The 25,132-nt window shown below is 41.7% G+C and overlaps 1 protein-coding gene across 1 annotated transcript in view; it reads right to left on the minus strand.

Moving 5' to 3' along the window:
- Positions 1 to 25,132, minus strand: part of megf10 (multiple EGF-like-domains 10) — a 45,655-nt gene that overhangs the window by 2,929 nt on the left and 17,594 nt on the right. Inside the window, exons 5-23 of the mRNA XM_034602730.1 lie at positions 24,491 to 24,583; positions 14,089 to 14,335; positions 13,187 to 13,307; positions 12,731 to 12,867; positions 9,845 to 10,057; positions 7,702 to 7,876; positions 6,815 to 6,935; positions 6,390 to 6,553; positions 6,081 to 6,183; positions 4,770 to 4,916; positions 4,404 to 4,538; positions 3,497 to 3,625; positions 3,204 to 3,332; positions 2,963 to 3,091; positions 2,706 to 2,834; positions 2,240 to 2,467; positions 587 to 702; positions 335 to 458; positions 45 to 89 (exon numbers count right to left, since the gene is read on the minus strand). Of these exons, the coding sequence (XP_034458621.1) occupies positions 45 to 89; positions 335 to 458; positions 587 to 702; positions 2,240 to 2,467; positions 2,706 to 2,834; positions 2,963 to 3,091; positions 3,204 to 3,332; positions 3,497 to 3,625; positions 4,404 to 4,538; positions 4,770 to 4,916; positions 6,081 to 6,183; positions 6,390 to 6,553; positions 6,815 to 6,935; positions 7,702 to 7,876; positions 9,845 to 10,057; positions 12,731 to 12,867; positions 13,187 to 13,307; positions 14,089 to 14,335; positions 24,491 to 24,583 (2,685 nt within the window). The remainder of the gene's footprint in view (positions 1 to 44; positions 90 to 334; positions 459 to 586; positions 703 to 2,239; positions 2,468 to 2,705; positions 2,835 to 2,962; positions 3,092 to 3,203; positions 3,333 to 3,496; positions 3,626 to 4,403; positions 4,539 to 4,769; positions 4,917 to 6,080; positions 6,184 to 6,389; positions 6,554 to 6,814; positions 6,936 to 7,701; positions 7,877 to 9,844; positions 10,058 to 12,730; positions 12,868 to 13,186; positions 13,308 to 14,088; positions 14,336 to 24,490; positions 24,584 to 25,132) is intronic.

A 25,132-nucleotide genomic window follows, 5' to 3' on the forward strand; every position in this document is an offset into this window, starting at 1 on the left:
GACTTATACTGTTTTGCTTTCATTTGTACAATTACATAGCCTACCTCGTAATGATTTGCCCATGTATCTTCTATCAATTCCGTAGGCTCCTGGTATGAAGAAAAATGGAAATATTATGGCTAGATAATGCTGAAATGTTCAATAGTATCATTCTTATATAATACAAATTTAACAACAGTACAATTGTAATAATTCTCCCATCTCTGCCCATTAAGATGCAAATAAAACTGATTAGCCAGTAAATGTATGTTTCCCTGTGAACGTGCACACAGGACACTATCATGCACACCCGCTGCACAGTGAGAAGTGCAGGTTTGTCGCGGCCATGACTCACCCAGTTCGTTGAAGCAATCCCCTTGTTTCCAGTCTGCGGGCAGTGTCCCAGTGTGATCAGTTAGAGGATTCCCTTTTCGCTGATCTACACTCTTCAGGTTCACAAACAGCTGGTTGTTCTTGGTCTAAGCATGCAACATTGAATTGAGTTAAAGGGAAAAACATCAGTTGTCAGAATTTGTTTTATACAGACAGGTTCCATACTGAATTCTCTTCGACCCTCTTTAGAATCTCAAATAGTCCACTTCCATACCTTTCCATAGGGACCATTGTTAACATGTGACGGACTGATGCACTGGGTCAGAGTATGGTAGCTTGGGTTGGAGAAGTAGTTGCTGGGGTGACCCTCACATGTTGGTGGGTGGGCATCTGAAAAATGACACGGTGAAGAGATCACTTACCAGGATGCACTCAACAACTCAGTCCACCAGTGCTTTCAGAGCCTGATGTGCTAAAATGAAAATCGTCTCATTCGGCAATGTCATAAGGAGCAAGAGTTGAATAGCACATGTTATTAATACTAAACTGTTTCCATGGATGCAGTTCAGTGTATGGTACAAATAAATCTTTTCTTTGTAGCTTGTCTCCTCTCTAGGTCCAAATGAGACACTTGTTATTATTCAGTTCCTTTCCTTTAGAAGTAGTCTTCTCACAGCCCCACTTTCAGTAGTTTGTTATTGGGGCCCAAGCTCTGTGTGGTAATATTGAGGCCAAAAATGCTCAAGAACTCGCGAGACTTCTCGTCAGTCGGGTACAAATTGAAGTCCCTTGATCACCAATGCCCACGGCACATTTCACATAGATGCACAAAGCTATTAGCCATATCTATCATGCTCTGATATATAAAAAGCCTGGCCTGAACCCAACAGGAAGTCGGTCATTTTCAATGCATTGCACCGTAACAAACATAACCTACAGAATTATTCAGACTGACTTCAAAATCGATATGTACAATCTAAAACAGAGAATTGGATGTTTGAAAACTGGCAAACTTCATGTGTGATCTGAGTCCAAGTCTGAGGACATCTATGTGACACAGTTCAGTCTTAGTCATAGTGCCACCTACTGGACACAAAAAATGCTTTCACATGCTCCTCCTATCACTGGTCATATTGCATGAGGACCTAATGATCACTGTTTGCAAATTTGTATTAATTGTTCTATTCACATCCTTTCACTTTGTGCGCACCTTATTGTGTTTTTATATTTAATCTTAAGTAAATGATAATTCTTGTCCATCAGTCGCCATGTCACCAAGATGACATAGTGAAAATATGTTTTTAGGATTTAGAAATGATGACACAAAAAGGTGAAATGTTTGGGAAGAACTACAGAACTACGGTTCTCTGATCCAACAGTGACCCAAAGCAAACAGCACAGAGAGGAGTGGACTGTAGTGTCATCAGGACAAGTCTCTCTCTTATCTCTGCGTGACCCAGCTAAAACCTAGACTTATTCCCCAGAGGACAATGGCCGGCAAATAGCGCCTACAGGCCAAAACTGTACGGCAGTTTTAATATCTGGCCTGGCAGATCATTTTGTTAATTATTTTTTATTTTTCCCCATATCAGACTGACACACATTAATGGGTGTTGGGGGTGCTGATTGCATTACAGAGTTACAGTTACAGAGCTTATATTTTGAAAAGTTGTGAACTTGGGTCAGCAGATTGGGTCAATTGCCCACAAGACCTCCTGCTCATTCCTGTACCTGACTCAGATCTCACAACTCCTTACTGGAGTTATGGACTTAGATAAAGCACATCGATGCAAAACATCCGAGGTAAGACATAACTAATGTATGTTGCTACTTTTTTGCTCTTCTTCAGCTGCTGGTTCAGATACTGGAGTACATATTCCCATCACTGAGCTGGTCACAGTTGCAAACAGGTCAACTTGTACTGTACCTGTGATGGTGTAATCAGCAGTGACCCTCATAGCAGGAGTGTAGGTCACAGCTGGCATGGTGGGCTCTTTTCCCTTCTGCTTCTTCCTGTAGATGATGAAGAGGAGTAGAAGGAAGAGGACCAGTAGAACCAGGACAATGATTCCTGCAATGGCTCCGATCTGGTAGGTGTCCACATGCATGGCTGCACTGGTCAAACTGTTGAGGCTGCCCACCACCACCACACCCGCTGAAGGCAGAAGGAGGAGCACATATTGAGCTACAGCCACAGGCACAGAGTTTGTTAGTCGAAAGGAACCTTTAGTCTTTGTTAAACTAAAACCTGACAAAGTTGTCTCTTTAAAAGGAGATGGCTGCCAGTGACTAGTCTACCAAGATAATCTGATTAGAGTACGCAATAACAGACCTGAGAACGGAACTGTTTCTTTACTTTGACTGCTTCCATTTGTACTGAGGTAATTCCTCACCTTGGTCACAGCGAGGTCCTTTCCAGCCTGGACTGCAGTAACACGTACCAGTCATGTGATCACAGGTGGAGTTATTTAGACAGTCACAGACGTGACGGCAGCCATACCCGTACGAACCAGGAGGACACTCTGGAGATTCAAAACAAGAGGCGATCATTCAAAGCAAATGGAGTAGGGATGCCTCTGAATCAAAAGTGTTTGCTGAAGTTGAAACCCTGAATTTGCCAGTTGAAAGAGAGAAAGAGAGAGTGACATACTTTGTTCACAGTGACGTCCCATGAAGCCAGTGCGACAGGTGCACTGTCCAGAGATGTGATCACAGTCAGCTCCATTCCTGCACTGACAGGTCTGAGAACAATCCTTCCCATAGAAACCCAAAGGACAGCCTGCAAGGAATTCATCAAACATCACATTAAACTGTCTACATGTTCCTTGAATAAACCTCAACGGTTGTGTCATACAGTAATGAGTCAGTATGTGAGTGTGTCTGGGACTGACGCTGTGTGCAGTAGAGGCCGGTCCATCCTGGGGTGCACTTGCATTCTCCATCATATGCGCTGCAGTAGGCTCCATTGTGACAATTACATGTGTGGATGCAGTTGGGTCCCCACTGACCAGGCGGACATGCTGCAACGCAGAAACCGCACAACGCTAAGGCTTAGTTTGATCAGTTCATAGCCAAATATCCCGTTTAAATACCATTTCTCTTCAGAATACAGTCTCATGAAGAAACAAGTACATGAAAGAACAGAACCACTATTGTAGATTATTTATGATTCTATTATACGCACGTTGGGAGCAGTCACTACCGATCCATCCTGGGTAACACTGACAGGAACCATCGATGGGGTTACAGGTGCCGTTGTTGGTGCAGCTGCAGCTCCCTAGACAGTTCTTCCCAAAGCGACCTCTGGGACACACTGTTCACAGGACATGGGGGGGGTGTTTATCATTATATTGTTTTTGCCATCGTGGTTGCTGATTGGGTCAAGATCTTTCTCATGGGATAAGCTATCAAACTTTGTTAAAGGCTAAATTGTGAAGAATCTAGTGGTGAAGTTTCATGTTGCAGCTGAATACCCCTCACCTCACCCCCTTCCAAACAGGAAAGAAAACCTGTGGTAGACTTCAGTTGTTATAAAAACTCAAAAGGTGTTTAGTTGGCCTACTGTAAATAACATGGCGGCCTCCGTAGAGAACCCTCTCCTGATGTAAATATAAAGTATTTAAAGAAAAAGGGCTCATTCTAGGGTAAAGAAAAACAATTTAGATGATTACACACTCGTGAAAACATCACAAGGATTATATTATATTCAATTTCTGCCAGTAGATCCCTTTCACCTAGATCGTACACACTGAACCTTTAGGTAACGTGGTCCATCAGATGACCACAAGTTCTGTACAAACATTATCAGAACATGTATACCCTGCAGAGAGATCTAGTTGTGTACAGGTTGGATGACACAGATGTGTGTCCCATTCAAGGGATTTTCATTCAAGCTCTGGCTGTTTTCTGAGAAAGCGTCATAACCTGAGGGATTTTCGCTGGAACAGCATTTTCAGGACCAATAGCAACAGGGAGCTTTGACTAGAATCAGCTCTTGGAAATCCACGTGGACTGAACCCTGAAGCCTTTATAACACAGTCGAAACTGTTCTGTGGGGTAACTTGGTGAATGTGCTGTGGTGCAATGCTCACCCTCGTTGCACAGTGCCCCCTTGAATCCCGGCAAACAATCACACTGTCCTGTAATGTGGTGGCACGGCCCGTTACTGTGGACACACTGTGGACAGGTCTGACTGCAGCGGTGACCAAAGTAGCCAGGGGAGCAGACTGCAGCCAAACCAGGAGAAACACAAAGGCATCAGACTACACGTCCACCATTTTCATGTCAGTTATTGAAAACCTCGTCTACAGAATGTCTGATGGTCTGATGTCACTGTGTTCTCAATTATTAACTATAGCAGAGAATAGACAGAACTATGGAAATACTACTGAAGTTGACATGAACTCGTTTGTCTTCTGTGAGGATGCAGCAGTATGTGGTGCTGATGTAGGACTTACTCCTCTGGCAGGTGGTGCCTCTGTATCCTGGAGCACACTCACAGGTTCCTTCATCAGGTGAGCAGGAAGCTCCATTCTTACAGTTGCAGGGGAGGGAGCAGTTTGGGCCCCAGCGGCCCTCTGCACACACACTGTCACAGTGGATACCTACACACACACACACACACACACACACACACACACACATGTAAACGCAGTGAACACATTTATATTGTACTACATGGAGCTCTGACTAAAAAGGCTCTTCTGATCCAGTTACATCCCTCTGTGGACACGACTATTCTGTAAAGGCTCAGACCCTTTTTTCGTCTGTGCACTCCTTCAATCTACAACTCTCCTCCCTCCGCTCTCCTGTTAAGTCTCTGAGTTAAATGGATATAGCACTTTTCTAGTCTTGATAACCATCTATGTGCAGCTCTTTCTCTGTCATACATCATTCACACACGGCCGGCGCAGCCATCAGGGGCAATTTGGGGTTCAGTATCTTGCCCAAGGAGACTTTCGCCAATGGGGGAGATGGGAATCGAAGCGCAGACCTTCTGGTTAGTGGATGACCTGCTCTCGATCCAGCTACGGGGCCAAGCAGGGAGGAGCCCAGTGAAGCAGGGACAAAGGCCTCTTCAAGGAGACTGTATGCATGTTCTCTAAGGAAGTCCAGCATGCTGTCCATGAAGACAGGGGAAAAACCCTGAAAGTGTGTACTGAGATATCTGTATACTGACTGTATTCTCTCTATACCTGAACACTGAGTAGTAATAAATCAGTACACATGCATAATGTCTGCCAGGTACTTCTGTACTTCTGCACACAGCTGTTGTTTACAATGAAATATTTCCAGTGCTCAACTCAAATGAGATAAAACTAGTTCATCAGCAAGCTTATGATCATTTAGACGTACTGGTAAGTGGACAGAGCCTTCCAGTCTTTTAGTAAATAACAATGTCCTGATTTCTTCTCGCTACTTAACACTTGACATTAGAGTTATCTGTCCTTCTGAAAAAGCAGAAAGTATATTCCCAGAAATGCTGAATTTTCAGTTTTATTTAAACAACGTAGACCTCTGTCAGCCAGTAGGAGAGAGTAAGTCAAACGTGTGAACATCCTCTCTGTCCTCTAGGCTCAAATTATTATCTTTGCTAATCCAAGATCTCTCATTCAGCCTCATTCACATAACAGCTGGACACAATCGATTTTTTAAGATATAGAAAAACCTGAACCACAAAGAGAGCAGGGCTCAATGATAACTGATATTTTAGGCACGCTGCACATACGTAGAGAAAACAGCAATGTGGACATGTAATTCTGTCTTACCGGTCCATCCAGCCAGACAGCGGCAGTGACCAGAGGAGTGCTGACATCCATCGGCATGACTGCAGTCACAATGTTCTTTACAGTCAAGACCATAGCTGCCATCCTGAGGAGGAGGAAGAGCCCCATCACAGTAACACATCACATGATGAGCAGCAGTAATTGAGCCTTCACAGAGAACGTTTTCATGCTTTTCACATCTCTTCTACTTCCACTCCTGTTCAAATGTGGGCAAAGCAACAAAACATAACTGAGCTAAACTAAGTGCCATTTCTTTTTTTTAAAGCTGTGGGAGAATCCATCTCCTCTCACCTGACAGTGGAGTTCACACTTCTTTCCTCTCCAGCCAGGAGCACAGGTACAGTGACCATCCAGGGCGTTGCATGATCCTCCATTCCCACACATACAGGTGAGGTTACAGCTCAGACCCCAGGTACCACTGGGACAGTTGATGGAGCAGTCCACCCCATGCCACCCTGATTAATAGAGAAAAAGAAAGATGAGATAATAAAATCACTAAGGCTATTACTGTACACAGTTATCACGTGTTGTGAGAAGAAAACTGACTTTTATAATAATAACTGCTGGAATGAAATAAAGAATAACCTGGAATAAATGTCAAATGATGCACTACCGACTCATTTCACATTCAGATTTATATCATACATATTTATTTCATATCATTCACATGTCCTGTATATGCTGTCTTCTTCCTCCTGGTTCAGCTCTCTCCTCACCTGGTTTGCAGGAGCACGATCCGTCCACAGGAGAACACTGAGCTCGGTTCTTACAGTTACAGCTGGAGGAGCAGTTCGCTCCGTGTGTCCCTGCTGGGCACGGGATCGAGCAGTTGGGACCCTGAGGAGGTCAGCGGACACATGGTTACAGCCGACTGCGGCGATACCATTCATTCTTCAAACACACAGCTCGGCCGTCAACAGCACCGAAGACACGTGATCACTCATCTGCTGCATTCCACCCATAAGAGTATCAAAGCTGCCTTTTCTACATCTCTTCTTCCTCATTGCACATTGTGTATGTATGTATGTATGTATGTATGTATGTATGTATGTATGTATGACTGACATCATAGCTCAGAGCATGCAGGTCACATGAAATATACATACATATTACACTGACCTAGCTAACTCTAATGCAACACCCCTGCAGTAAATCCTCCTTTATGACGGTTGTGTACAGTTTACCTGCTTTTCTCCCCATATCTGTGTATCTAATGGAAGTAGTGTCTAATGTGTGCCCAGTTAAAACATTTAGTTGATTCATGCCTGCTAGAAAACCCCAAAAGAAAAAAAGGGATAGAAGAAAACCAACATTTGCTGAAATCGCTATAATGTCTAACTGCCGCCACTAGATGTGACTAAAGAGCCATATTCTGAGTGACAGCACCTTCAAGCTGCCCTGAATGAGCAAATGGAACATTGACTGTCAAACTGTCATTTTAAAAAGAAACATTTTGTGTATTTTCCCTTCATAAAGTATAAAGTGGCAGAGAGGAGATGAAGCCACCGTCTGCCACATGCTGCACTGCATAAGCCAAATAAATAAACGTCATCTGTGACCTAAAGCATTCATTCACTTCCTGAAATGTTAGAGGACAGTTTACCGTGAAGCCTGGAGCACAGATACACTGTCCGCTCACACCGTGGCAGTCGGCACCATTCTGACACTGGCACACCTGCTGGCAGGACACGCCATAAAATCCAGGGGTGCACGTCTCGTTGCAGTAGAGGCCGGACCAGCCAGGCTGACATGTACACTCCCCTGACATCGGGTGGCAGCTGGGGACAAGAGAGAGGAACATACCATTACAGATTGTGTTTGTACTTTGCTTGCTTAGTGGTGCTCATACTGCTCCTTCTGAAAATGTATTGTTCCTACGTAGCAGTAAAGTCGTTTTCAGATGTTTGTTTACAGCCCATCGACACCAGTCTTAGCTGTTATCTCCACAAATTCACTTGACATCTCTGTTGCTGTCTTCTGTGTGTATGACACCGCTGTTTCGTCTAGAGAGATTTAAATATTTAAATTTGTGTTCATTTTTGCATCTGTTGCGTGTTAGAAGCGCCCTTCAACACCCCCACTAGCTCGTGGTGAAACCTGCAGAGGATCTGTGTTCTCACATCGACTCCTCCAGAGTTTCTGCTGACTTTATACTGGGGGGCCACATAGAGAAAGTCAGCAGGAACTCAGAAGGCTCTCACGCTGACATTTACGTTCACACATACAGACCCTGCGGAGAAAGTTCGGAGTTCAGTGCATGTCTGAAAACAATCAGTGAATCACTGCTGGTCTGCCATGCCTCAGGAGGTTTAGTGTGCTTAAAAAGAATCTTTTCATAAAACACATTATTCAACCACATCTAAAATTCAGTTTCTCCAAATTTCAAAGGGTGCACCTGACTGGCACGGTGCTCATGTGTGCCGTGTGGACAGGGTTTCACTTCATTTTAATTGAATCAATTAAAATGAACCAATGGGTTTCTGTGGAAGATAAACAAAGCGGCACTGTAAAGAACAATACCAACAAATAAAGCTATTGAATGACATCAGAAAAAGGTATTGTACTTAAAAACTGGAAAGATTTAAGTTCACCGCAGCATCCCTTCCACCTGACAATCAGCTGATGAGGGATTCAACATTTAACCTGTCACCTCATATGCCACTTAAACCCTGTTTAACCCTGTTTTCAATCCCTTATTGCTTTGGCATTCCAGAGAGTAGCCAGTCACCAAACCCAAAGACTCCATGTTCTCTGAGAATAGGTAGATACCAGTGGAGGTTCAAAAGAGAACAAAGATGGGGCCTTATTTCCCCACCTTTCTGGGTGCAGCATTAAACAGGAATAGTACGACAGTGTTACCGTGCTGCAATGTAAACAACAGGGCAGTTGCCAAAGTACGTCCAATAAGGTGCTTGTTTTTTCCACAGATTGTTATTAGTGTTTGACAGTACTATGAAGCACAGACTATGGTGTAAAGTGTACAGTAATGAAACCCACATTTGGATAACGAATGTGCAATCCCTCTATGATTGTTGATTGTTCGTGTACAAATTATGCACGGACATTTAAAAAGCATGTATGCAAAATGTATGTTGTCCCTGTCAATCATTTTGACATCACAACAACATGGGAAATTGTGCCCCAAAGTTATCCTACAATGAAACACATTGGCTGCCTCGTGTTTCTTATGCTCTACCTGTAGTGTACCTACTTACTCGTTATAATATAGACATTTGCAGACCATAGGTAAAGTCAGAGAGAGTAAGAGAAAAATCTTTTCAGTGAATTAAATCTGAGTCAAACTGGGACCCAGATGTTTCAGTTTGTCAAGTTTTTTCTGAGTAACAGAACTGTAACGGTGTAGAAGCTGATTGGATGTGACTGGAGGTCTCCAGGAGGTTTTCCCTCCATGCCAGCAGAGTGGGGGTTATCAGCAGTGCGACAGGTGGAATGTGGCTGTGTTTGACTGACAGCTGGTCTGTGTGACACAGCAGTCCCATTGATGATCAGCAGATCAGCTGTTCTCTGGCCGGACACATGCAGCCTGACCAGCTGTGCCAGCCTAACAGATCTGACTGAGTACTGGCTCACAGTCTGCTGTCTAAAGGAACAAAGATCACACTAACAAACTGGCGAAGGCTTGTGAAGACTTTCTTTTGTCTTTTTCAGTATGTTTGAATGGAAATAATACAAAAATCCCTATGAACTACATTTAGAACAAAGTGTGAACACTATTCCCTGCATACCTTTGTGTGTTCTGGGGGTAGCACGGACACTTCCTGTCACACCGGAGGCCGTAGTGCGCTTCAGGACACAGTCGCACATCACAGATCTCGCCTGTGTACCCTGGCTCACACAGGCACATTCCGTTGGTGTGGTAGCACTTGCTGTTGTTCTTACAGCGACAGGTCTTTGCGCAGCTAGCACCATAAGTTCCAACAGGACACTCGTCTTGGCACCTGTTTAAACCAGAAGGCAGAGCAGTATCCATCGTGGATTAGAAAATGTGAAGGCTTCATCACAAACCTTAATCAAATACCTGCTTATGTTGTTCCTGTTATTATAATTGTTCCTCCTAAGAAAAGTCTTTTCATAAAGATCGAAGTATGCTCACAGTCATATTAAACATGTCTATAAAATGTTTACCAGAGATTATTTAGGATGAAAAAATGTGATTTGATGATAAACCTTTAAGCTAAATGTTGTAGTTTTTAAGTAATTCAATGCAGCATCTACGCCTTTGTTATGTCCAGACTTAATTATTGTAATTCCCTATTATCAGGCTCCACCAGTAAGTCTTTAAAAACTCTGCAGCTTGACCAAAATGCTGCAGCACGTGTGCTGACAAGAACCAGGAAAAGAGATCACATTTCTCCTGTATCAGCTTCACTGAGTTCCTGTTCAATTTAAAAGAGAATTCAAAATTCTCCTTCTCACTTAGAAAGCTTAGCTTAGTTTAGTTTAGTACATAATAAATAACACATTTGTTTCAAAAAACATAGTAGCAGAAAAAACACAACATAAATATTCAGTAACATAAATTAACATAGATTAGTATTAAATGTTTTTGTTTGAAAAGGCCCATAATTATATGGCATCATACCTGGAAGAGCTCATAGCACCACATCGCCCCACTACAGCACTGTGCTCCCAGAACTCAGTAGAAGTAAAAGTAGAGTAGGAGCCAGAGCTTTCAGCTTGTACTTTATCATTTCAGACCCAGGATTGTGGATCGTGATCGTGGATTATGATATACAATATGTCAACTCATATAAATTACTATTATTGATAATACCGCTATCATTACAATTGTCACTACTGCTCCCTTCATCTCTGTCAGACATTTATTTTCTTTTGCATAAATACTTTAAACATTGACACACCTCTTAGATGCTGTCTTTTCTCATGAATGTTGTTATTTTAGCATCTATCACACCTCTGTCTGTCCTGGGAGAAGGATCCCTCACAATCAGCTCCAAAGTCTCTTATTTGTCTCTGTTAAAAGGGAGGACTATGGCCTAAACTGTAAAGACATGAACTGAAACTCACATATGATTGTTGATTGCTCATGCAAAATGTATGTATGAATGTATGCCTGTATTATCATTTGATCATACATATATATACATATACAGTACATACAAAAATTGTATAAGACAGTCCCTGAGTAAGGTGTGCCAAATGCAAATTGATTTTTTTAAAAAGTGTGAATATGAAGGCAAAAAATAATGACAACAAAATTCACAATCAGTGGCTAACGGTCACTGTACTACAAGCAGTTCACAGGAGAGTACACATGTTAGAATACCCTATTGATTCTATACTACACTGATCATAAATCGGTGTTTTGTCCTGGAGCAGTGTTAGTTGTACAGACTAATCTACAGTACATCACCATTCAATCCAGCCATGAGCGGAGCAGAAGGTAAATCCCCAACACACGACTGGCTGCAGTGAACAGGCTCTCTGGTGAATCCACAGCTCGTTCAGCCTTTGTTGGAACACAGAGCTAATGTGGCAAACAGCTACCACTCAGGAAATGACAGCCGTGGGATCCACTTAACTTGACAGTCAGTGTGGTGTTTCTTACATTTGATCAGTCATGTCTCAACATTTATTAAATCCTGTCATCTACATTCCTGCAAAGCATTGTCAATAAGCAGTGCCAGCCGCCCCACCACCCTCTCCCTTTATCGTCTTGTTAATGGTTTCCAGTGGGTTTGGGTGTGCCATGGCCGGCCCAGCACCAAACAGTGCTATACCATAATGTTCAGCTTCTCTTAAACCCTCATTTAGTCATAAAAGTGCACTTGGAAAGGCTATTCCTGTCTCGTCACTGGTCTGCTTAAGTATATGGTGCATGCTCTCTGATATTGCTAATTATATGGGCCTGAAGCCCCGTGTGGTGCTCTGCTGAGATTTGTCTGTGAAAATACTGACTACGCTTCCTGCTTGTGTTTTCTCTCCTCTCTCTGTGGGATGTGGGGGAGGTTTATAGCACACGCAGATAATTTAATTTGGATTTTGTAAATTTGACTTTTCACCATGTCATAATCTGGTCCAGTGGGACGAAACACTTCTTCTGTACTTTAGGGGTCGAATTTCAGACTTGAATCTCCCTGAGCTACAGAGTTTAGCAGGGGCAACAGGGTCCGACATCATTTATGTCTCTATTAAGCATCACTACTTAAGGGAGTTCTTATGTTCCCTAAAAACTGCAATGAATCCCAGCCTAATCCCAACAATTTTCACTGTCGAAATTCCAAGGACCTTAGCTTCCACCTGTTTATTGAAGGCTGATGCGTCTTAACCTACTGGTGACAAGCTATTTTATCTTTTTGGGCAATAAAAACAAAATCTTTTTGTGGATCAGAACCAATGAAGGGTCTAAAAAGTCCACAAAGGTAAGACATGTCAGGTGATCTGTGCACACACATTTTGCAGTATGTAAATAAATGGACAAAACCTGTCAAAATAATGACCTCACAACATATAAGTACTGGATACTGTGTGAAACAGGATACAGGTTTGATTTGTGCTAATTTCACAAAATCACCTGAGGGATAGTGATTTTACCAGAAGCTGCTGCTGTTACCGCAGGGATGCTACATTACTGTAAAAGTTGCTCTTACCGTTCTCCTGTGTATCCAGGGGTGCAAAGACACTGTCCAGTGGACAACACACAAAAGCCGTTGTTGTGACACTGACATTCCTGGGAGCAGTTCTGTCCAAATCTCCCCTCTGGACATGGCTGGCCACACACGGTACCCTACACAACAGGAACATACATACAGAATCGAAGCTGTTAATCATGTGAGCAGCTTTTTCTCCTCAAACTGTAAAAATACCCTCATGACTTCTAGGCCTGCTGCTGTGTGTGACTGGTGAGGGAAAGATTCATAATCTTAATAATAATTGTTACAGCTTCTCTGTTTCACATTATTGTTAAAACTATTTATTGTTTATTAATACAGTGATTTTGCTGATGCAACGTACTGTTTGTATTTTGCCCAAAACACTAAATGTGAGTGTGAATGGCAATAAGCCATTCTTCTCATGAGTTTACAGAAACAATTAGGGGTGTGTACCATCCATCCTGCAGGACAGGAGCACTCTCCAGTCACATGATGACACACTCCACCATTCTGACAAGGACACCTCTCCTCACACTGCGGCCCATGTTTACCTGGAGGACAGAGGTCTTCACAGCTATGAAGAGAAAGGAAACAACCTCCAGTTAATATGTGTGTGTCAAGGTCATGTGGGAGAATATTGTTTGTTTGTTGAATTTCAGTTAGAGTGACAAACAAAATCAATCAATCAATCAAATTTTATTTGTATAGCCCATATTCACAAATCACAATTTGTCTCATAGGGCTTTAACAAGGTGTGACATCCTCTGCCCTTAACCCTCAACAAGAGTAAGGGCAAGTGACAGTAGTGGCAGCACAAACATTCTGACAGTATGGTAAGTTTTTAAACCTGAGTATTTCCACCTTAACACTGCGGTAAACAAATGCCCATCTGAAAAAAATGGATTCAGGCAGCCAGGGTTTGTGATGTCACAAACCTAAGAAACCAATCATGTCAATCTGTGGGTGGGGCTCAGTAGATGTAGGTGAGCATGGGCAAGGCCAAGTTAGCATATTCATAGATTCCAGTCACAGTGTTGAGTTATATAAATACGATTTTAAAGTCATGAGAGACTTTTTCAGGGGGGATAATAATAAGCTAATGGAGTGTGTGTGTGTGTTTGTTTTTTGTCTAAATCACAAGGTCATAGTAGTGTCTTCATCATCAGAAAAAACAAAACTTGACTGACTTTAAAAATCCATTATTTCAGATGTGTTTGTTTTCTGTTCTAGTAGATCCTATATTTCTTACGTCACCTTATTGAAAGCATAACACTGAAGACACTGGCTTTTACTTTGGTGCCACTATCTGAGACTAGAAACACCAAAGTGATGCTCACACATTCTCTTCAACTTACAAAGCTCCAGTGTATCCTGGTGTGCACCTGCATTCTCCAGTCACATGGTGACAGGCAGCACCATTCTGGCATTGACATTTCTGTTGGCACCCGTTTCCGTAGGTACCCATTTCACACTGGGTCTCACAGCGCCAGCCTCTGTATCCGGGAGTGCAGATACAGGCTCCAGTGATGGGGTTACACAGCGCTCCGTTCTGGCACTGACATCTGTTACTGCAGTGGGGTCCCCAGTGGTTACTGTCACAAGCTGAAAATCAAAAAGCAAGATTGGACACAAGTGGACTCGGGTCAAGTTCTAGACACATCTCACGGATAAGTGAATCCAACAGGATGAACCTGACATGCACGATATGCAGCCAGAGCAAAGGGTTACCTTTTTAAATAAAAGTTTTCAAGTATATATTTTTTTCATTTTTCACCTTGCCATTATGGGTTATTGAGTGTAGGTTGAAGAGAAAATTTGCTATTTTATCCACTGGAAAATAAGTCGTTAACACATCAACGTACAGCAAGTGAATGGGGTCATAACACATTGTGTACGTAAAGCCAAAACGCAGCCTGAACCAAAATAGAGATTTTCCGGGGACTTGTGTCCCACCACACAATTAAGTAAAGTCAACCACTTGAAGTGATTCTTAGGGCTGAAACCAAAGCCTGCTCTAATCACTGTCATGAAAGCCATCCGATTCTACAAGCAGCCCATGACCTAACCCCACCTCATTAACCTTTGGCAGTTGGATTTCCATCCCTAATGAGACCATACCTCATACACAAGAATGATTTCTAACATCCATCTGGCTTTCCAATCACAACTTGCAATGGAAGCCCTAGCCACATGATGAACCTGACAATGTGTTGGACCACATGTTTATTCTAGATGTCTTTCATCTTGATGAGGGACACATCGAGAGACTGTTGCCCTCTCAGCGTCTGGTAATGACTGGGGACAAAACAGGAGAGAGTCAGGGAGGTTTACAGTGACTACCAGACCTGTAATTATGGCACTGTGCGTCATGGAGGTTTATATTAAGTTCATGGGCAAGTGAGATTTTTCACTAGGAAAAAGACCATTGACTTCATAAAAAACACTGTGTATACTACTGTATACTATCACAGTCAGCTATTAGTATAGCAGGTTTAGCGATAATTGATCATTTCTGTCCAAAAATAAACACAACAGACTCAATTTGTGTTCAAGTAACAGGACAAACACATCTCACTGCAACATATAAAACCCCCTTTTAATCATGGTGGTGAACTGATGCCGTCAGCGCTCTGTTCAATGATTTGCACTCGTTCTAAATGACCCACCTCCACCCAGCACCCGCCTGTTGGCTTTGAGAATATGTCCCACTGGGAAAGTTATTATCGTCACTCCCTGCTGTGCTGAGTTTGGTGTTTCCTTGTGAGAGTGATGTGGTCAGAGCCTCGATGCCAAATATTAGGACTGAACACACGTGAGTTGGCTGTGATGGACTTTTAGAGTTTAAATAATCATTTTCATGTATCATCTTCCACATTTAACTAGTTTGAGGGTTTGTGAAGGTTCATGCAGATGGAGCTTCCAATAACTTATAACTTTTCTGCATTAGACTACAGTTTCCAAGGTCAAGAATAATCTGAAAACTACGGTATTTTTCTGCAGGAAGTGCCGAACCAGTTGCAGGGGGGTTTCGGTCACCTGACAATCCTCAGTCTGAAGTTTCTTTTTTTCATCTGGAGCCTCATCTTTTGGTTCACGACAAAGCTTCACCTCTGATCCTGATCAAATTATGTATCTGTTAAATAATCATTTAAAAAACTGCTGTCTTGACTCCTGAGGCTGTGACTGGCCACAGAATATAAAGAATAGAATGCAAACATTTGTGTGAACTGTCCCAGTATCTCGTGGTTACATGTGTCTTTCCTTTTCTTTCTCTTTGTGTAGTGCAGAGAATATACTGCAGATGCACTCTCTCTCATGAACTACAGCAGTAGAGAATCCATGGAAAAAATACTGAATTAATGTAGTAGTGACATATTAAATTGTCTTTTAACCAAATATTACATATAAAGACAGTAAACGAAACATAAGGGCTTCATATTTGAAGAGAATAGAATGTTTATACATTTTCCAATGAAATAGAAAAGTAATTTAATTTAAAGGCATGGTTTTATAATCTTTACAATATAACTTAACACAGTTTTCTTGAGTTCAGTCATGAATATTCTTGAAGAAAGACACATGACTTCCAGGGAAGAGGGGTCCTGGGGCAAAATGAGCTGCAGTCTCATACATGCAGTACATACAGTACATTTAACAAATATATGTTTTGTAATATGTGTGAAATAAAGGTTTTTGAGGTCCATGGAGATCTAGAGTCCCAACAAAGCTGATCAGTCAGTGATTTAGACCATGTTGTGAATGTTACGCAGCAGTCAGACAAACATTTAACTCAGTACTAGACCATGTGATGCAGTAGGCTGTTATAAGTGTGATATTAAGAAACACAGGTTGAAGCTGCAGTGTAGCAGCGGTCAGGCTCATCTAATAAGTTAGACTGTGAAAACTTAGCTAAACTAGTTTTAATTCTCAGCAACAATGTGATGCAAGCTGTCCAAGTTTAACAGGCTTTATAGTGTTTCTTTATAAATGCAACACAAATAAAGAAACTGTGAGAAGAGGATGATGAATGAAACAATGTTTTGCTGCATTTTCACCTTTAATAGTTCATGTTAATGCCATTGAAAAATGATTATTTAATTCACTGTGCTGTTTAGAGGCAAGCAACCAGCGACATTTAAGGTGGAATCTTTTTCTATGTGTAACTCAGTGGTTGAGTCTTAAAGTGATTACAAAACTGCAAATATTTGATCTCGTCACTTGGAGAAAAGTAGCCTATATGGTGATGTCAAAATATAACATGTTCACCGGGCAAAAAGGTGTTTTGTGAAGTGACAACCTGTAAACATAATGCCATCAGCTACTGGCTGTCTCTGGCACTGACACATATCTGTCCTGAGTGATCACAAGTGGACATTTCTAAGTGCAGTTGTTAACTGACAGAGCTGCTCACTTGTGTTCTGATATATGGAGGTGGATGTATTATTTATGAACAGGGCCTAACAGTCCCCCATTAGCAGAACCAGGCATAGGGACCAAGGTGAGACAGACGTGCCTGTGGTAGAATAGTAAGAGGTAATAAAGCTTGTAATAAAAAAAGAATAAGGTGCTAATTCAAAGTTAACGCATAAAGATGAGTTTTAAGTTTGGATTTAAATGCCTCAGAGGAGGCAGTCGGATTTCGGTAGGGAGCTATAGCAGAGGAAGGGGCGCAATAGGGAAAGGCCCTGCAGCCAGCAGACTTCTGTTTCACTCAGAGGTCAGACAGGACCCCTGTTCTCTGAGAACTCAGAGCACAGTATTGAATTTATAGTTTAAGACTTTAGAGAGGTATGCCCATTTAGAATTCTGTGTCATTAAAATGCCATTAAGAGCACCTTAATATAGAATCTGACATGCAAAATTTGGTGTCATGTGAAAAAATATGGATTCTGGATTTAGTCAAAATTCTCAGCACAGCATCATGAACCACCGTCCATGGTCTTGACCTTGACCTTGACCTTGTGGCGGGACAGAAAATACATTACCTACAATAATCAAGTCTCCATGAAACCAAGGCATGAGTTAGGATTTCAGGTATATTATAATCTATAGTATTGAGAGCTGCACTGAGATAAAGTGATAAGAGCACAGAGGTGGAATCGGAGGAGGTTTCCACTCTAATATGTTCTTGTTTTAAAATGAAAACAATCTGTGTTTAGATGAGCATTTTAGCTCTGTATCAGAAGTAATCTCCGTCCACACTAGCACACCTGAAAACACATATCACATTCATACACCGGTCATGCATGTACCGGTGTAAACAGGAAGCAGATTATATCTTCTCCTGCAGTTGGTTGGTTCGTTACAGAAAATATTATGAACAAGGAACAGCACTGGCGAAAAGTAGCAGGAGGAGTTGGCAACACTTTGCATCCACAGCTGCTAGTCGAGTTTCCAAACTAAAACTGTATTTTGGGGGCTCAAATTAATATTTGTCTATTTTGGTTTTGGTCATCTAGATTAGTGTTGTAGGCCACAATTATTACACCAACTGTTTATTTAAATGAAAACATATTTTCTTTGAGCTGGGCTCCACTCTTCTACTGCACCCACACAGTCTGGTGTTTATGTGCCCAGCATGCAAAGTAACACAGCCATCTCCAACCATTCCACCATTCTGAGGTTGTTCAAGTGATTAACAGGCTCCTTTTATTCCTCCTGCATTAGCCTACTTCTCCTTGCCCTGATAAAAGTGCATACTTCCTTTTCCTCAGGCAGTCTGGTCCTGTGTGACAAACAGTTGTGAGGAAAGATGGGGGTTGGGTGGGGAATAAAGGGGAGGTGGAGATTAGAAATACTAAAATGCACATGTAAAACCCTTCCTGCATTCAACTCGGCCATCCCGGTACCTTTGTGAAACCTGACCTAGATCGAAGAAAGGCCAGACTCCAGGAGCTTGGGGCTCCTCATCCACTCGCTGGAGAACAGACTGTTCCCTTTCACTGGCCTATTCAACACGGTTGTGAACAAAAAAGACTGCACTGTGCCAGGGTTTGGTCACAAGGCTGGATGCAACTCCGTCTTACAAAGGATCTCATGTTTTTTTTCTTCTTTTTTGAATCCTTAGACTTTCTAATGTTCGCCAACAGTTCACGTGTCGATATCTGAACAAAACTTGATTGAGAGCAAAAATTCATCATCCATGCATCTTAATTTGAGGAAGTGCAGACACAACAAGTCATAAAACACTTCAACCCAAAAGTAACACAAGGTCTTGAGCCGGTAACCTGAGCTGCTGATGGTTGGCTCAGCTCTCACTCTCTTCACTAAGGAGGGATTGGGGCCGGAATGTTTTTCCATCTATTTAGTGATTACCCAGTCTACCAGGCATGGTGCACTCATGGGAACAGAAAACGCCTTTCACACTGATACGGAGGATTCTCAGTGAGAAAAAACATCTGTAGCATTCTTCCACTTTCCCATGCTGAAGGGGAATGTGTATCCTCCAGAGTTTTATCATCATGTTACAATAAAATCAACACTCCATTCAGCAATGTCTTTACACATATAGTACGGTGTCTATATATGTGTAAAGACACAGAACACACACTGCTTTTCATTTGTTTGCTTATTTAAATGTCACTCTTTGTCTTTCCATTGAGACACACACACACTAAATTAAGAGACACATCATTTTACACATCAAGACCAATTGATTATTCCTGGTTAGAATTATTCATCCTGTCTTGTATAATGTCTTATGTGTTTCTGTAAAATCTAAAACTAACTCATAGTCATGTCGAGATTATCATCTCTCAACTCATTATTGATTTGAGATACATTATGTTTGAGTGTATACACTCTCACTTTTTAGTAAGAGGAGCACAGAGGTGGAAACTGAGGCTTTGTCCACGTGAATACGTTTTTGCAATTAAAATCCAGACAAACCTTTTAGCTTTAGTTTGTTCTATCAGTCCACACTGACACACCTGGAAACAAAAGACCGAAAACAGGAAGCAGATTCTCTTCTCTGCAGTTGGTTGCTTAGTTACAGAACAAAACTACAAATGAGGAACAGCAATGGTGAAAAGTGAGAGCAGGGACAGACAACAAGGTGGAGCTGTTTACAGTTACGCTTTGCCTTCACTGGTAAGTCACGTTGTAACTGATAAGAACCAATCAGGGGTGAAGATGGGTGACTATTGACGCCGGGCATAGACAAAGCAGAAAATGTGTTTTGATAAACTCAAAGGTAATAGTGTACGTGGACGTAGCCTAAGAACCTGTTCATACAGAATTAACATGTGACAGGGTTGATCCGATCAAGAGTAGACAGTGTGTCTCCAGTGCCACCTTGTAATCGAATCTCACTTCAACACTCGTCTGAGGTGAGGGAAGAGAAGCTGGTGACATAAACACGACTAAGTACGGAGACCAAGAAGCCGGAAACTTCCAGGAAAAATAAAATGTGGTTTATTGGAGAGGATTTGTGTGACTTGAGTTGAATTAAATCCAGGATCCATTAATAACAGGACACAAAGTGAAGTACTGTATGTAAAAAAACAAGAAAAAGAGGATCCTACACATAGACTGTAGCATATACAGTACATGCTGTTTCTCAGTATATTCCCACAGCTGAACTTGAGGCCTCCTGAGCATCTTGTGCTGTTGTCATGTGTACTTTTAATCACGAGCTCCAGCGCCTCCGGTTATTTGCTACCACACAGTTTTCTCCTCCTATTATTCCTGCTCACCAGTGAACACAACCTCCTGCCATTTCCTGTTCTTGTTCCCCAAATTGATCCTCAGACATATTGTTGAAGCTCACTGACCTGTAAAACACAGTCCATGCATCAGAGTCTTATCTGGTTATTAGACCTCAGTTTCTGGAGGGGGTCGTGAATGAACAGTGGCTGAATGCTGTTGGCGACTCATGTGAGTCAAGAGAACATATTTGCTGCTTGATCACAGAAATGTGATTTCACAAAAACAGGTCTCCACTTAATCAACCATTTAGTGTCGAAAGTTCAATCATTTATACTGAATACTATTCATACTACTACTACTTAATACTAATACTATAAATACTACACTATACATACTGAAAATTCACACTGGCCTTTTTATCACCTAAAGAAACAAAATATAAATATCACAAATATTACATAACTAAAGGTTCAGTGCCAGTGAACCTGGTATCTCGTAGTGGACTGAGAACATCCCCCACAGGTCATGATCAACATGACATAAAAACTACAGTGGCCATCTGTTTTTGGAAATTATGTGAGCTTCAAAAAAAAAAAAAAACGTATATTTTTGTGAGCTTTTAAAAAAATACATTAATGTTATCAAAAACCGATTGGATTTAGAGGTTTGAGCCACTGAAACTCCAGTGAAGTGTTCAAAGCAACATTCATTTTGAATGAACTCTAACGTCCTTTTATTAAAACACTACAGTGATAACCCCTGTGAATCAAAGTACAAGATAAGTAGTTGTCCAGCCATGAGTGGTGTCTGCAGAGCTTCTTGTCACAGCACAGCTGCTCAGAAATATTATGTTGAGCACACAGTAGCAGGACATGGCCTGTAGAGAAGGGGCGGGGACTGTAGAGACTTGGTTTAGGGGCAATGCATGTGAGTACTGGCTGGGTTAGAATAACAGAGTAAGGTTAATAGGTGCAAAAGGATGATAGTTCAACATGTTTACAGTTCAGTTTAACAGATATCTGAATGCAATGCTTGGAAAATCTTGAAAAAATATAAAGTGAGATTCTTTTTTTTTCATCTTTTCATCCGTTGTCTCTTAAATTTCTTCTTAACCAAACTTTTATCAACCAGTTTTGCTCGTTGCTTAAGAGACAGGAACCATGGTTCCAAAATCAATCATCTTATTTCCACGATTTAGATTTATATTTGCAAGTCATCCATACTTCCTTTAAGTTCTGTGACAAGAGATATTTTTTTAGAAGCGTGTGAGAGCAGACAGACTGGCTGGGTTTACTGGGGCCCAGGAGAACCCTGGGGCCAATACACAACAATAAGCTTCTTTATTACAGGCTGAAACTGAAGACAGCGGGGGCACACCCTGTGGGCTCCTCATGCATATCAGCTTATAGACTTGCATGGAGACAGATTCACAGGCTCATAAGTAGAAACAAAAATAACCTCCCACAGACACTGACTGGACACTGTCTGCAAGTTGGATGTAAACAAAACAACTGGTGCTTCAACCACTAAACACAAATTGATGAAAACTGATGAAATTACACTGATGACATTATGTTGAGCATATGATCTCCAATGGGATATTTCTGTTCAGAGGAAAAGACTCACTTAATAAGTGCAAAGATTTAATTTTACGCGTTCAGGAAACCAGGGTATCCATAAATACATCTTTCAGCAGTATGGTGCAGGTGCTATGTATTATAAATAATTATATACAGTTGTATATGATTGTGTGAATACCTAATATTCACTTAATACACAACCACTGGCAGTGTGTTGCTGTTAAAGGATTTCATGTGTGCCTGATTTTGTATTTCTAATGTGATGATTAATAAATTGGAAAAAGGTTCTCTGTGTTTATTTCTCTCCAAAGAGGATGTGATGAATTCCATCTCCTTCTGACAGTTGGTCAGTCTGTGTATTTACATGTGGTCACTTTACACTATAGTTTGAATTCTCAGCTGAGAGAAAGTTCTAGGTCATCTTCATTGTTCAAAACACAGGGATTTCCAAAACGCTGTCCGATTGGCCGTTGTTCTCGGCTCACTGGAGCTATAAGAGGTAGAAGGTATCCGACCTGACGGCTGTGTTTTTTACACTCCACTCTTACTCAGGTACGGTCAGACCAACAGATAATATTATTATATATTCATATTCATATTATCAGTCACAGCTGCTGTTTTTGATCATTTCCTCTCTAAATAAGGGGGAACAGCCTCTCGCAGAGCTAGTGACTACAGCGACTGCAACTTTTGTTACAGCAATTCTGTGGAGCTGGGCTTTTTGGCAACAACATCAGCACCGTGTCTTTGGGAAAGGGCCAAAAGAGAAAGTTTAAAATAGAACGATCCACACCAAAGCAACAGAGGTGGATATGTATGTTAGCTTTTAGATCCTGGTATGGGCCAAGCTCAATAAACACTGGCTCCTACATTTCCCAAAATGCAACCAACATCTTCACAGAAATGAGAAGGGCACAACCAGACATTGAAAAGTGATGAGAGGAGAAGAGGAGACATGAGTCGCACTTCTCTTTTGTCATCACGGGCACAGTCAGATCACTGAATGGATGAGATAGTGAGGAGTTGTATGGAGTTCCATCAGTGCTGTGTTCTGTGACTTATTCATGTGATTTAGACATGGCTACAGGAAAACTCGCCGAATCTCATCATACTAGTAGTAGCTGTTGTTGAAGGAATCTGGATTGAGATGTTGCCTTTGAAACAGCAGATCAGGGAGGTTCAAATCCTGCTCAGGGCAGGCTCAAGTGAGTTGTTGGGACAAGCTACTGGAACAAGTCACTCAGCAACTGAACCAGAAAACGGCCGATGACCTGCAGCTTATGTCAAGACTCCTCATGCCTCCTGAGAACTCCTCACATTGAGTCCTGCAGCCTGAGAACACTAGCAAAGAAAAAGAACAGGCCCTAAGGACCGGCTGCACAGAGGCTGAGGACGACCACATCACACATAGTAACAGGGTGCAAGATAGTGTACAGGGACATCAGTGCTGAGAAGAAGGGTCCAAGTCCCAATAGGACAAGTTTGCAACTGCTGAACGTGACTGTGAATTTTCAGGGCACCTTGAATGAGTCGGGGCACCTTGTATGGTTGGCATGAAGTAGCGTGATCGTCAGTGTGTAGACAATGCTGGTTTAGTTGCTTGTGAATTGTGTTAGGTTAAGGTGAAATGGTTGTTATGGCCGTTTAGCCGACCTTCTATTCATTCCAAAAAGATATATAGCAGGTCCCTGTTGACAAAACCTCATTTCATATGCTACCTGGTCAGTGTCTGCTTTGTTCACCGTTGGCCTAGTGGGTTTCAAGAGGTTATTAAAATGGAAGATATGACGTGAAATTGTTTATTTTGGGGACTGTGAACTTAGTTTAAAATTCTAAACTGTGAACTAGTTCATTTGAATCTTTATGAACTGAACCCTTTTTAAGTGTGAACTTGCACAACACTGTTGATTTATGAAGAGCTGCTGAGGTCTCAAGGGTCATTAGAGCAAACGTACAATTTAGATCGACAACAAATGGTCTGAATACTTTTGCAAATGAGAGATTTGAGTTTAGATTTTCATGAAAAACAAACGTGTAAATCTGTATCCGTTTAAGCTGGCCCTAAGTGAAGACTGCAGCTGACGGCTGCACAGACTGCGAGTGGGTGTTATAGATCATGTTGATGTCTGAGAGACAGAACTGTAAATGAGCTTCTGTGCACACTAATTCAATTGAAAAGTAATATCAGCCTCGAATGAGGGCGCGTTGAGCTTAGCCAGACCACAGTGAAGCAAGCACAAACTGAAAGCCGGTGTTGACAAGAGTTCGCGATAACATTCATCACAATCTGCCTGTGAAATGTTGATAGTTTTCCGATTTTATTTTGAAGTCTGAGGCAAAAGGGAAAAAAGCCATGAGAGCAAAGTGTTTCGCTCCTGTTCTGTGTTGGTGTGGTACAGTGGAACAGTCAGTAAGATGATACAACCATCTGTTTCTTCTCCCGTGTGTTCAGAGTGCTTTCACAGAAAAAAACAGAGTCACACACACAAAGACAAGATTGCTCACAGACAGCAGCAGCTGGAGGACTTACCACTGGAGCAGTTGGAGCCCCCCCAGCCCGGTTCACACTGGCAGGTGTTAGGGGCCATACAGCGGCCATGAACACAGCTCTCTGCACAAAACGCTGGACACGGAGGAGACAGGAAGACAGGCCAGTCAGCGGTACAATAACACGTAGAAAGAATATCTGTATCAGAATCAGTCAGTAAACAAAAAAAATGATTTATTCCCCCTTCTGAGTATAAATGATTTGTGTCATAAATATTTGGACTTGGACCACTTTGTTTACGAGCAGACTTTGCCAGTCAAGTTATTAGTCTTCACTTTCTTTTGGCTGGAAACAACAGCCACATGTTTCATAAAGAGCTGATATAAACTGATTTTCAATCAAACTGTTGTCATGCATATCTAATAAGAGGCCCACTTTCAAAACACTGATTTTACAATGTCTTTAATCACTCATTGTTTTTGTTCTTGACCACTTGCAGACCGGACATGAGGACAAGATGGTAACTGCACACATTTGAAATATTATTAAGTTAAGCTTCATGTATATGGCACCAAATAAGTGGTCAGTGATCTGGGAAGACTGCATACCAAAAAAACAAGGTACAAAAAAGGTTGTTTTTGCTCAAATGCTTTAAGACGTTCACTGTCAAATATGTGGTTAATT

This window comes from Hippoglossus hippoglossus, chromosome 12, assembly GCF_009819705.1.
Source record: "Hippoglossus hippoglossus isolate fHipHip1 chromosome 12, fHipHip1.pri, whole genome shotgun sequence".
In the NCBI taxonomy this organism is placed as follows: Eukaryota; Metazoa; Chordata; class Actinopteri; order Pleuronectiformes; family Pleuronectidae; genus Hippoglossus; species Hippoglossus hippoglossus.